This window comes from Mus musculus, chromosome 7 (genome assembly GCF_000001635.26).
Source record: "Mus musculus strain C57BL/6J chromosome 7, GRCm38.p6 C57BL/6J".
Taxonomy (NCBI): domain Eukaryota; kingdom Metazoa; phylum Chordata; class Mammalia; order Rodentia; family Muridae; genus Mus; species Mus musculus.
Window position 1 is genome coordinate 65900713 of NC_000073.6, and position 13893 is coordinate 65914605.

The 13893-nt window shown below is 46.0% G+C and overlaps 1 protein-coding gene across 2 annotated transcripts in view; it reads left to right on the plus strand.

Moving 5' to 3' along the window:
• Positions 1-13893, plus strand: part of Pcsk6 (proprotein convertase subtilisin/kexin type 6) — a 188251-nt gene that overhangs the window by 38577 nt on the left and 135781 nt on the right. For both annotated transcript variants that reach the window (NM_011048.1, NM_001291184.1), the window contains exon 2: positions 9490-9594. In NM_011048.1, coding sequence (NP_035178.1) covers positions 9490-9594 — 105 coding nt within the window. The remainder of the gene's footprint in view (positions 1-9489; positions 9595-13893) is intronic.

Consider the following 13893-nt stretch of genomic DNA (forward strand, 5'->3'; position numbering starts at 1 on the left):
CACACGTTCTCCTGCTGTTCCTGTCCCAGAACCAGCCATGGCCCACGGGAGCCCTGTTCTTTTCAGTAGGGAAATTGTATGCGAGATCACTGTATTCTTCGTGGCTTTGTAGCTTTGGAGTATTGTTGCTCTCAGGCTAGGGGGACAGGTTGGGACTGTGCATCTGTGTCTACATACACCTCATGTATGGTGCTCTGACCCTGTGACAAAAGTAGGCAAGCCTTAATTTGTCTCACCATGTGTGGGGTTTCAGCCCGGAGCCCCGCTGCTGTGGCCAAGCAGTAGGTCCTGATGAGAGTGTATAATGGGGCAAAACTACCTGCCTCATGGCAGCCAAGAAGCACGAGAGGAAAGGCACTGGGACCTACCTACTCTTCCGTCAGTGGCTGTCTTCAGTGACTTCTCCCCACTAGGCTCCACCTCTTTTAATGGTTCTTTCATCTCCCCAAAGCTGGTGACCGAGCTTTTAGCACATGGGCCTTTCTATGGATGACACTTTTCCAAACCACGCCACCCACGTGCGCTTACTTCTCTATCTGCATTGAAAACAGTTTACAAGGACGGCTAATTCCAGTCCTAAACGAAAGAGTTCTCAAGAGTTCTGCCTTGCATGATTGACCTTCTGTAGTGCTGGGAGATCTGGCTTCCGTTGCTCCTGATGTCCTGATACACTCGTCAGCGCCCCTGCCGTTTACCCATCTGACGAATTCACTGGTTTCCACCCCACCCTGGGGACCTGCTCACATGTAGACGTCCAGAGTGGGGCCTCTGCCTACGGATTTCCTAGGCTTTCCATTACCAGCGGGGATGCCTTCCTCATTGCTGAGCTCCAGCTGCCATGCCTTGCCCTGGTCTACCCCAGGCCTTCCTCTTGTCCCCTCTCCACACAAGCTGTGCTCCTGTCCTTATGACACTTAGGTTAGAGGACCTCAGGAGAGGAAGGGCTGCATGTTTTTCTTTAAAAAAAAATCAAATAAAAGCAAAACAAGTGAATACACAGGGGGCATTAGGATCAGGAATGAAGAACAATAATGAACTTCACACAACCACTAAGAACCCTTTAACTAGTAAGATCTTTAGAGAGGAGATCTTCAAAAATAAAGAATGTTTGCAGCCATGAGCAGTATGAGCCCAGGCCAAGTGGGTACGTCAGGCTTCCTCATCAGAAACCAGGCTGTTTGCTTCAGCAGCTCAAGGGAAAGAAAATGAAGTCTACAAAATCAAAATTAATGTTATTTTTTTTAAAGGGATTTGCAGGAAGTTGACCAGCTTAATTGTACTGTTTGGGGTGTGTATGTGTTGAAGAACATAATTTGAAAGAACTGAGAAATCGTGCAGCATCTTAACTCGGGTGGGACTGTAATTATTGCAATAACAGAATGTGGCTGTGTGTATATGTGACTGAAATGGGAAGCAGTTTGTAAAAAAAGTGCTTTAAAAAAAAAACAACAAAATGTCCATTCTGTCCCTCTGGACTTCCTTAATTATAAATACCAGGTAGCCCAGCACAGGCTAAATATAGGCCCGGTGGCCATCTCTATTTATAACATTTTTAGGAGGAAGTCACCGGAGCAATTCAGAATTAATTTGGTGTGTAGGCTTTTATGGGCTCTAATTAGTTGTGTTTTTCTTAAGCAGGCCAACTGGGATCAATAGCGTTATATAACTGGACCCAGGAGACCATGACTGAGACATGGACTCTTCCAGAAAGCCAAGGCCTTTGGAAGATGTCAGCCCCAAGAAAGCCCAGCAGCCCCAGAAGCCAGCAAGCTGCAGCTGTAGGAAGAGGGCTGGAGACATCTGTGTCCAGCCAAGGGCAGGCTCCGGGAGTGATAAAGGGAGGTTTCTGCAGTCAGAAGCTGCAAATCTACTCCCCATTCATGTGGAGACCTTGAAGGGGGACGTTCCCAGGGCTGCTTATCAGCTGTTCCCTTGAGGCAGGCGAGATTTAGCTGCTCGAGCCTGGGGAGGTGGGGTGATGTTTTCCTAGACTGTCCAAAATATGCACTTAGGCAACTCCCTGAGAGCGAGAGCAGAGCCAGCTCTCTGGCCCCAGAGCTGGTGGACCTTTGTAAGACTCAGTGTCATCTGGGGTGGCTGCTGGTGCTCTGCAGTGGCTCTGCTGCACATCAGACACGGATGGATGAGACTGTCGCTCCTCCTTCATTCCTTCACGTAGCGCTGTCTTGAAGAATACAGGGTGAGCTCCAGCTGGCAGCCCACGGGGCTCAGTAAACATGAGAGTAAATGCTTGTGCTTAAAATAAAAACTCAAGACTCTGCTCAGACACTGCTTGGAGTCTGCTCAGATACTGTTCGCATGCTCTCCTTCGGATCCTCCCCCTGTGGTGCTCCCATCTGTGCTGTGTGCTCCCCATGAATAACCTCCAGCCACCTGGGTGGAGGAGAAGCTGTGCCTTTTAGATAGCACAGAGGCTACGTCTGCCCAGGCCACCAGCTGCCAGTTGGTCCCTCAGCTCCACAGCATAGTGGTTTCCAGCTTCTCGGCTGTCCTGGGATGGGGACTGGCTGGGAGAGAGTAAAAGGAAGACAGTTGTGCCCAGAAGGGAAGGAGCTGTCAGTCCTCCCTCTGGACTCACACTTTCCCTGGTCTATATGTATATAGGTGCAATGAGAACTGAGTCTGGGAGATCTGGGAAGGCTTCCCGGAGGCAGTTAGTGACTTTAGGATAAGGTAAACAATAGCAGGAGTCAGTGGAGTCACTGCAGAGGACCGGCGTGAGCTCACATAGGACTATGGAGCAACAAGAGATAAGGGTCCTTACACATGACAAAGTCTCTTAAGGACAGAAGCCGATATGTGTGACAAGAGAGGTGGCTCTGTGTCAGTGAGGAGCTGGGCAGAATGGCAGTGTGGTGATGTTGAAGAGATGAAGGGGCCAGCATAGCACCGTGGGGGCTAGTCCCCGTCAAAGGCCTGCCCCAGGGGATGAAGATGTGGACCATTTAAGGAGCTGCTTTGAGAAGGTTGGGTGGTACCTCCCACCATGCCTCGGAGCTCCTCAGAGGATAGGTAGGCTCTCAGGGAGTGGGAAGTGGGGGCAAAGCGATGATGGTGGCTCTGGTTGTGTGAGAGTCGTCTGCTGACATCTGTTCTGTGCCAAGCCTGAGGACAGAGATGCTGAGAGTAGGGCTCAGCCTTCCAACACCTCAGCCACGAGAATGCAGGGTACTCAGGACCCATCCAGGTGGAGGGAAAGGAGGCTCTAGAGGAGCCGGTGGCCCTGAGTTGAGCCCTGGGGAGAGGGGAGGAAGAGGGCAACCAGCTAGCAGCCTCCTGGGAAAGGCTGAGCTGCTCTCTTCTCCAGAACCAAGAAGCCCCATCACCACCCAGGCCTCTGTAACCAGAACCTCCATCTGAGGTCAGACCCAACTTGCAGCTGATTTACTGCAGCTATTTGCCTGTGTTTGAAGTATACTACAGTGGGGAGCCATAGACCCGGGGCTTCTGGATTAGGGCAGTCAGCACAGGCCCCAGCAGCCTATTCATATGATGGTTATGGGAAAAAAAAGATCAAAGGTTTGCTGGGCTTTGGTCACGAGTCCTGCATAAATACACACACACACACACACACACACACACACACACACGAATGTTTATGTATCTATATATACAAATTCCTACACATTCATATTCATATGTAAAATACATTCATATATATATATAAATACAGATATACATAGCCACAAACACATTTTTAAATAAATACACACATCTGAATATATAATAGACATGCATACATATATACATATATGCATTATAATACCAGTATATCTCACTCACAGCAGAACAAACAGGTCTTCATACAACTTGAACATCCATCCATCCACCCACACATACACACATAATGTATAATGGAAAATGTACCATTGAGCTTAATGCGTGACCCCATACTTTCCCCTGGAAACAGAAGAGTATCACATGCTGAGATATGGGCCCCGTGTGGAGACCCTCCTACTGAGGACAGATGTCAGGTTTTTGGAGTCTCCGTGGAAGCTATTGGCTTTTAATTGCACCAAAAGATAGAGGCTTGATGCCTAGGAATCCTAGCTGTGTTATTAACGTGCTACATGGTCTTGAAGCTCTACCTTCACTGGTCTAAGCTTCAGTTCCCCTGTCTGCAAGATGGGGTTAGACTTAACAGCTAGCTGCTTGGGTCTGAACTTTTGAGTTTGCTGCACGGGATGGACGTGGTCCTCTGCTGCTTGCCTGCTAAGCTAGGTGCATTCGAGGTCCAGCAAGGGACAGGATGGGCCAGCTCCCAATTCCACTCTCTCTTTGTACCTCCCTTGTCTGCCCCGTATACCTACATTACCTAGTGTTTTGGAATGTCTAATAGAGCCTCGTGGTAGGGAGAACTGAACTACTTTTGACTCTTCTCTCTGAGTTTTTTTTTTATCTCATTTCTTCCAGTGTTCTGGTTGAGAACATTTAGCAAGGCCTTTAATGATGTTTTAATGATATTACCAATTTTATCAACCTAATGTATATAGTTACATATTGATGTTGAGTAGCGAAACATGAGCATTTGATATTCAGCAAATTGTTTCATCGGATAGTGCTCTGAGAGACTGATTCTGATGAACACGTTGTGAAAATTCCATGGGCAAGAAAGGAGAAAAGAACATATTGAATTTTTTTTTATGTTAAGATTTAAGGAACAGTGACTCCCGCTCCTGGTCCCACAAAGGGGAGGCGAGAGGAGCTGCCCTCTGCTTGTCATGGACATGTGTGTGGCATCCGGTGCATCTCTGTAACGACAGGCTGTTCAGAGACTGGCTTGAGAGGTGCTGTGCACAGTTGTGCCAACTGACCATAGGAGCAGAGTCAGTGTCCCAGCCCATGGCCCAGAGGCAGCCCAGGACACACACACACACACACACACACACACACACACAGAGCCGATGAACTGTGTTACTGTGAATGTGAGTGTCAGAGAAGGGTGAGATGTTTCTGGGCTGGGTGTGCAGCTCAGTGGGACATGCTTAGCTTATGTGAGGCTCTGCATTTAGTCCCCAGCACCCATTTTCTCCCTGAAAAGGCTTTGTGCTTCTTGCCTCTTTTGTCTATAGGAGCCCTTCATTATCTGAGGGCTCACATTTCATAGTTGTAGTTACCCACAGTCAACCACAGCCTAGAGACATTAAATAAAAAATTGCAGAGCACTTTATACATTTCATATATACACTCTAATAGATAAAGTTTTATATATAGTATATTACATAGTAGATATAGTTATAGTTATTGTGGTTGTTCTATTTTGTTATTAAACTATGCCTAATTATATTAATTAATGTATTGTGAGTATCTATGTATATATAGGGAAAATCATAATTATCTTTGGGGTTTGGTGCTATTAGTAGCTTCAAGTATCCACCTATGTTCTTACACGTCTAGTGTCTGCCAGTATGACCCTGAAGATATACCAAAAGAATGACAGTTCATTTTAGGTCTTATTTGTGTGTACATATGTCCTTTATTGTCTACTGTCTTTGCTTGTCTTTAGATAGAGTGGCAGTGTTGCTAATTCAGAAATTTGGAATCCCTCCCCCTCCCCATATAATACTGGGGCCTCAGTCTCCTCATACAATGGCCTCATCTTATAAATGGGAAGACTGAGAGTCAGAGTCAGAAGCAATGAGTCCCTCTGACTAATCTGAGTCAGGGTCAGAGCACAATCCGATATCATCTGATTGAACTAAGAGAGTGCACCCATCCCTGAGAGAGAATGTCCAAGCCTGGAGCTGCCACCCTGGTTTCCTGTCTTCTCTCATGATGACAGCCTGAGAGGAGGTCAGAAAGAGCAGTTTCCAAGCCTAAGAAGCGCACCCTAGAGCCAGTGCTTGCAGGGGCAGATCAGGTGAGAATCCAAGAAGAGCCGAGATGGCTACGAAGGAGAAGCAACAGGAAGTGGCCACATAAGCAAACAAGTGGGTGTGGCCTGTCCAGTTATGCTAGAAGTCGGGTCTGGGAATGTACCCAAAGGAAGTGAAAGCAGGGACTCAGGTAAATATTGGCACACCCCATTCATCATGGTGACATTCACAATAGCCAAATGAAGAAATAACCTGTGTCCATCCATATGTAGATGGATGTGTTCATACAATGCAATGTTCTTCGGCCATCAAAAGGAAGGACATCTCGACACATAATACAACATGGATAACCTTGAAGTCATGATGCTAACCATGAGTCAGGCACAATAAGGCAGATGCTACAAGGCTCCACTGACGTAGTCAGCGCCTCTCTGTTGGCAGCCAGCTTTGCCAGGGCAGGAGGCCTTGGCTGGTGCTCCCTTCTCATCTGCAGTGGAACTCAAGCCTCCTGCTGAGTTATACATGGGTCCAAACAGGTGCAGTGTTGGACATTGCTGACCCCCGAGGCCATTTGCCTAGTTAGTATTATGGGGACCAGTTGTTCCTTTCCTTCTTCCAAGAGAACAGCTCATCATTGGAAATCATTTCTAAGGCCATTTCTAAGGATGATCCCACTGTCCCAGAGACAAGGGAACTGGGTGGCCTTGGGACTTGCATCAAGGGAAGGGGTGGCTCCTTTGGCTTAGCTCAGCTATCTGGAGTTCAGCACTTTCCTGAGTGGCCTCCAGGATCTCCATTCAGTGACTGGTGGCTTGGCATTGTGTCTATTCCTTTCATTTACCTGTTTACCTATTTCCCTAAGAAGGAACTGGCTTAAATGCATAGACTTAAAGGACCAATAGTTATGTGTCACTCACCAGGGATAGCGACTGCTCATAAGCAAATGTACTTACTAACAGCTGCTGTCTAGTAAGCCTCCACGACTGTCTCGGGTAGAAGCAGATCGACCATGCTCTAGCAGTCTTTGGGTCACTTGTTTGAAGAAGTGAGCAATAAGGTTTACCTGCAAGAAGAGAAAAGTGCCTGCCTGTGTACAAGATAGAAACAGTGAAGTTTGTCATGGCCATAAAAGACGCCTTGAAGCAGAAGGTTGGCAGAGAGTTAGAATTGTGGATAACTGTGACTGAGCACTTACTATCTTCCAGGAGCCCTGCGAGCGCCCTCACATACATAGGTATCCCCTTCAGATCTGGAAGCCATCAATCCTGCAGAGTGGTACTTAGAGTCTCAGGAGGAGATGAAAACCCAGAGATGATAAGTCCAGGTTTTCCATTGGGCAGGGGTTAAGATGTGTGCACAGCCAGATTTGTCCAATCCACAGCATCCCGCCCAACCTGAAGGGAGAATGGAGGGGTCTTGAAGAGGAGACAGAGGGCCAATCCCAGTACCCAGTAAGAGATGTCGTTTGTTAGCACCACCTGAGGGTCCTGGCACCAAGAAGGTGACACTTGACTGTCACAGTGCTTGAAGTTCTTTGTGTGCAAGAACAGAACATGCCAGGACAAATTTAAGTGGAGGAGCCTTGCTTATTTTCCCCCATTAACTAACTTATTTATTCACTTTGCATCCCAATCACAGCTCCCCTCTCCCCCTGACCCCTTCTCACACAGCCCCTCTCATATCCCCTTCCCCCCTTCTCCTCTGAGAAGGGGGGCTCTCCCTTATCACCCCATCCTGGCACATTAAGTCACTGCAGGGCTAGGCACAACCTCTCCTACTGAGGTCAGACAGGGGGCCCCACGCAGGGAAAAAAGGATCCACAGGTAGGCAACAAAGTCAGGGACAGCCCCTGCTCCAGTTGTTCAGGACCCACATTAAGACCAAGCTGCTCATTTGCTACGTGTGTGTGTGTGTGTGTGTGTGTGTGTGTGTGTGTGTGTGTGTGAGAGAGAGAGAGAGAGAGAGAGAGAGAGAGAGAGATTAGGTCCAGCCCATGTATGCTCTTTGGTTGGTGGTTCAGTCTTTGGGAGTCCCCAGGAGTCCAGATTAGTTGATTCTGTTGGTCTTCTTGGGAAGTCCCTATGAGGGGCTTTATTTTAAAAAACAGGAGGCTGTCTCCAAAAGAACAGGGAACAGTGGCACTGTCAGGCTGGCTAGCAAAAAAACGCTGAGGACCACAGAGAACCCAGCAGAACCTCGTCTGTATACTCTACCATCTTACGCAAAGATGTGGAAGTGACCACTTATAACATCTAAATCCCCTCAGGTCTTTCCTCAGGACCGTCATCTCTATTGGGCATCTACAGGATGTAGCTGACAGAGTGGTTGTAAGGTTGGGGTGGTCAGCAGTGTTTTACTGGGTAAACTTTAGTCCTAGTTAAATTCAAGAAGTATCAATAAGGCAAAAAACTCCAAGGGTAAAGTTGTTTTATCCCCAGTTTACTCCCAAGGGATGGAGATGAACAGGGATGGGGCATCCTTACTCAGCCACATGGCCAATGTGGCAAGGGTTTGAGACTTAATCTGACTGCAACTCTCTATGTAAAACCATCACATCTAAATTGCTCTGAGAACTGCAGTAGTATGTGTACACATGCTACGTACAAATGGATAGTACTATAGTATATATTGTATGTACTTATGAACCATGTGTATGTATAGACATAGATATGCCTACTGTACTTTCCCCTGTACATACATATCTGTGATAAAGTTTAGTTTGTAAGTTAGGCACAGTAGGAGATCAACAACAATAGTGAATAGAGCAATGATAAGGCACAGCATTTTCCATTAAATGCTTTCTACCTCAGTTGACTACATATAATGCTGCAAGCATGAGGGGATACAGAGGTGGCCCGTTTGCTCCTCAGTCCCTCTTGAGTCAGATGCTCAGGTGGCTGAGAAGGGCAACAGAGGTGTCTGTAACTTCAGTCCACCTGCATTTTCAAGGCCAGTGGCTAACCAGTGATGTAATGCAGCCAGTGACAGCTAGGATACTGACCTCTGAAAGCTATGTCCTTGTATTCAAGAGTCATTTGACGCTGGGCAAGTCCACATGACAGGGAGGGTGTGAGCATCTACTGTTCTTGAAGATGGGGGAATCAGGCCACAGGGCCTCTCTCAACGTAATGGAAAATTGGGACGCCCCAGGGGGCTGCGTGTTCTCATCTGACCTCTTACAGTCCTGGGGCAGATGGACCCGTGTGTTTTCTTTGGCTTCCGCCATGCACTTGAGAGTGAGTACCTGTTCTTAGAGATTTTGGTTTACTCATGGTGTGGAGAGGAAGGGGAGTGTTTATAATGAATGTTTTGGTGTAGACCTGACTTGACAGTAACTTCACTATCTCAGTGATACTTGACCCAAAATAAACACTAACTCGTGTCCAAAAAACTTGGCCACGATAGTATAAACTTAGGCAATATTAACCAGTGAGATGTGTATGCTTCCTCAGAAACACTACATTGAGTTGTTTATCTGAAAAGAACTATCCAAACTGTCCTTCCGGTTCCTAAACACTGACTGTGTGCCAAAAGCACAGGTGGGCCACAGGGCGCGGAGGGAGGCTCCTCTGGCAGCTGAATTGTGGGGAGGTGGGCTTTGAAACATCTCTGAGGTGTATTAGAGAATCATAGCCTGCTTCTTGTTTTGCAGATTGGAAACCTGGACGATTACTATCATTTTTACCACAGCAAGACCTTCAAGAGATCGACCTTGAGCAGCAGGGGCCCCCACACCTTCCTCAGAATGGACCCACAGGTACACGCCTCCAGACAATGTTCCTTCCCGAGGCTGAGAGCATCCTGTTTTGCCCTCCTCAAAGGAGACCATAATGGGTTTCTAGTCTCAAAAATTAATTTCTGTATTTACATTGGATACAAGGTAGCAGAGATAGAGCAACATGTCACATCCACTAAATGCTCTCGATTTTTGTATTTTTATCAGACTTGAGAAAAATACTTGACTTTAGTTAAAATGTTGAAATCTATCAATATTTTAAAAATGAGTCGTGCTTGGGAGATATCTCAGTGGTGGACCCTTGCTTAGCATGTACAAGACCTTGGGTTTACCCCAGTGTGTGTGTGTGTGTGTGTGTGTGTGTGTGTGTGTGTGTGTGTGTATGATTCTTACCAATAAACTAAACCCTTAAAGCAAATATTTAATAATGAAGTTAGTGATGAGGCAGGGAGAAATTTTTCTGGTCATTATATAATTTTTCTGGTATCTTAATGGTTGGAGCAGTAAGCATGACTCTCCTTAAAATTTTGTGTGATCTCTCTTTCAGATTTAAGTAAATTAGTTTGAAGTTTTGTGTAACCCATGCTGACTGGGTCAGTAAATTATGCTTCCTTTCTACCTATATTTGAAATTAATGTTGGCAAATTTCAGTCAGCAGATACATGGTAAAGATTGCAACTGCACAAGAGGCTGTGGGCCTTTCACACGTTCATTTATTCAGCAGGTGCTTTTTAAATACCTGCTGTGTGGTTTATTCTGCCTCTAGCAAGGGCAGCGATGCTGGCAGTGAAGCTGGCCAAAAATGAAGCAACACATTTGGTCACAATGCGAGCCGAAAGGGAAAAGGACGTGCATGGGAGAAACACTACTAACCACAAGGAGGTGTGGCCGTTGATAGGTAGGCCACGATGTTTTTAAACATAGTAGTCATTTCATTTTAAAAGCCATGCTCTAAATGCCAGTCTGAACTCACTGACTGGCACACAAAATTATTTCAGCCATTTCCAGAGAACGTTTTACAATAGTTTTCGTGGAAGAATAGGTTTTTGATGTTGCCACAAACCACTCTGTTGACCATCACTGGCTTTACTGTGTTGGCAGAGCTGGGGAGGGGAGAGAAACAGTCCCTCCCTGGACACAGTGATGAATTGCTCTGCTCTGGGCCATTGCTCTATGGGCATTCTGGTTTGAAGTAGACCCCACTCATGTAAGTGGGGCATGGGAAGCAGAGATCCTGAATGTATTTGTGAATTCATTTTATAGGTTGGTGGGTGAGAGGGTGGATGGATGGGTGGATGGATGGATGGATGGACTGATGGATGGATGAATGGATGGATGGATGGATGGATGGATGGACTTATGAAGGGGTGGATGAGTGGGTGAAAACATGGGTGAATGTGTTTATGGAAAGGCGAATAGGTGGGTGAGTGAGTGGGTGGGTAAATATATTACTGATGGAGGGATAGATGACTGGATGGATACATGATTGATGGATGCTTGGGTAGATGAATAGGTGTATTAGTGGGTGGCTAGATGAACAGATGGATAACCACAAGAATGGATGAATAAATACAAAGATACAGACAAAGGACATTCTGCTAATTCTCTTATTCCCTCTACAAGGAAAGGAATGTAATGTTTATTAGCAGATTTTTATGTGTCTGGGCATTTTAAAGCATGCCATTTCACCTAATTACACGGGGTTATAATTATATCTACTTGTGGTCACAATACAGAACATGAAGAAGTGTTTTTCAGAGGAACGAGGGCATTCCCTTCCCTTAGGAAGCCAAGCCATAAGCATAGCTGCTCTCGATTCTAGAATGGGAGTAATTAGTGAAGGGTGAGCAGAGCTGGTCCTCAGGGCCCATAGAGAAGGGCGGCGGGGAGCTGGTGCACAGCCGGAACTTGGGAGAGCTCTGATGGGCTCTGTGAGTTGAAAGTGAGCCATTGCCCTTCTTAGGGGAAAGGCTAAGCTCAGAAGGAAGTTAGCACCACATCGCCCTGCTACAGTTTCACTCCAAGCAAGCAGTGGCTATGTCCTGTAAAGACATCATGCTTTCTCTTCATCTGAAATCTCCAGCATCTTCAAATTCCCACCTCTCAGGGAGTAAAAAATCAGGGCAAGTATTTGTATGGAGAATGCTCTGACATGGGGGCTCTTTGCTAAGAGACTTGGCCCCCAATCCCTTTCGAGGGGGCTTCCAAGAATTAAAACTCCTTCTTGATATTCAGACAAATATAGAGTCAAAATAGGAGACACGGAGAATGCTTTGTCTTCTGTTTTAAACCTTTGTAGGGTTTTGTTTGGATTTTAGGTATTGGGGCTTGAACCTAGGGCCTCCTATATAACAAGCAAGTGACCGACCACAGAGCTATGCTCTCAGCCTCCTTTTGTATTTTTGTATTAGGAAACAAAGTCTAGATAATTTTCCTTGGCAGAACTTTGATCCTCCTGACTCAGCCTTTTTGAGTAGCTGAGATTACAGACGAGAGCCACCAGCTCTGGAGGTTTTAAACCTCCCTATGGTACTTAGCTGGGCATGTTTTCTTTTTCAAAAACATGAGCTGAATGATTGTGGGATGCAAAGCTGCTCAGTAGTTCTGGTCCTAGTGAGGCTTCGGTGATGCTGGGGCAGAAGGCTCATGCACGGGCCATGCAGGCCGGGTGACAGGGACCTATTCCCAGAGGTGCCCGTGGCTGGATGCCCTAGACCCACCTGTATGCAACAGCTAAGCTGGTCCATTGATTCATGCTGGGTTTGTTGAAAGGAGTGTGTTCAGTTTGGGTCTCCCTGCAAAGTGTTCCCCAGGGATTAGTTTTATCATTTTGTTTGAGACAGAGACTCATTCTGTATCACAGGCTGGTCCAAAACCCACTAGATAGCCCAGGGTGACTTAGAATTTATGGCAAGCCTCCTGCCTCAGCTTCCCCAATGCTGGTGTTACAGTCGTGAGCCACCATACCCTGCAGCTGTATGCCTGAAGTAAGCAGAAGGAAGAACAGACTTCCTAGGGCAAGACTCTGGCAGCTAGCTTTTTCCAAATAAAAACCCCTTTTACCTAGTTTCTTGGTTCCTGGCAGGGCTGCCATCAAAGCATCCTGCCAATAAAAAAATAAAGAGGAAAAAGGTGAAAAGCCTGCCAGTCCCAGCCCTGCGGAGACCTGCCAGTGATTGGCCAATTGTCTCCCTCAGTTCTAATTAAAGTTTCAACCCCAGAGAAAGCATATAGACCAATTAGGAATTCTGAACTGCAAATGAAATACCTCTGTTTACATAGTCTAGTTTTAAGGCAATCCAAATGAATCCACTGTTCGTTTGATGAATATTTACTTTACCCAGTCATTTCCAGTTTGATGAAATTTGCTGTTTCATAGAATTACTTAGTACTGACCCTTATCAGAACCGTTTTCTTCCGTTAGCCCTTCATGATACCCTTTCACTTGGAAAGGTCTATAATTAATATTATTAACAAAAGGAAACGATGATTTAATATTATTCAGAGACATTGGAATGTAGTTGTCCATGTGCTGGAATGACCAAACTGGAAATGAATGCTATAGGGCTTTGGATAAAGTCCAGCCAAATACAGATGGTATTTTATTTTAATTACCTTTGATTTCTGTTGTATCAAAGCGGTTTGATGAGTGATGGAATTTACAGTCCACCCCAACATCATAGGAAATGGATGGAGTGTACATTTGTTTAAACCAAACACAAGCGGGAGGCAGCGAAGAAGGGAAGCTTGTCTTTATTTATACATAGACACATAGACACACATAGACACACACACACATAGACACATACACACACATAAACACATACAGGCACACACATAGACACATACACACACATAGACACATATATACACATACACACACATAGACAGATACACACACATAGACACATACATACACATAGACACACACAGACACATATACACACATACACACACATACACAGGTCACCCCTACCAGGCAGCTCCCTCCACCCATCCTTTACCGGCTTCTCTGTAGGCCAGCACTGTCTTTGCATTCTTTTAAAATATAAATATTTTATGTGTATGGCTGTTTGCCACACGCACGCAGTTCCTGTGGAAGCTAAGAGAGAGCATGGGATCCCCTGAAACTGGAGTTGCTAGCCAACATACAGGTGCTAGGAATAAAACTCAGGTCCTCTGGAAGAGCAGTGCTACTCTTAACTGCTGAGCTACTGGCTTCTGTACGTTCTTAATTAACCTTTGCGTGATTTCCTCTTGAGGGGGCCATTTTGCTTTGCTTTACTGATCAGCCGATCACAGGGAGAACAACTTACGTGT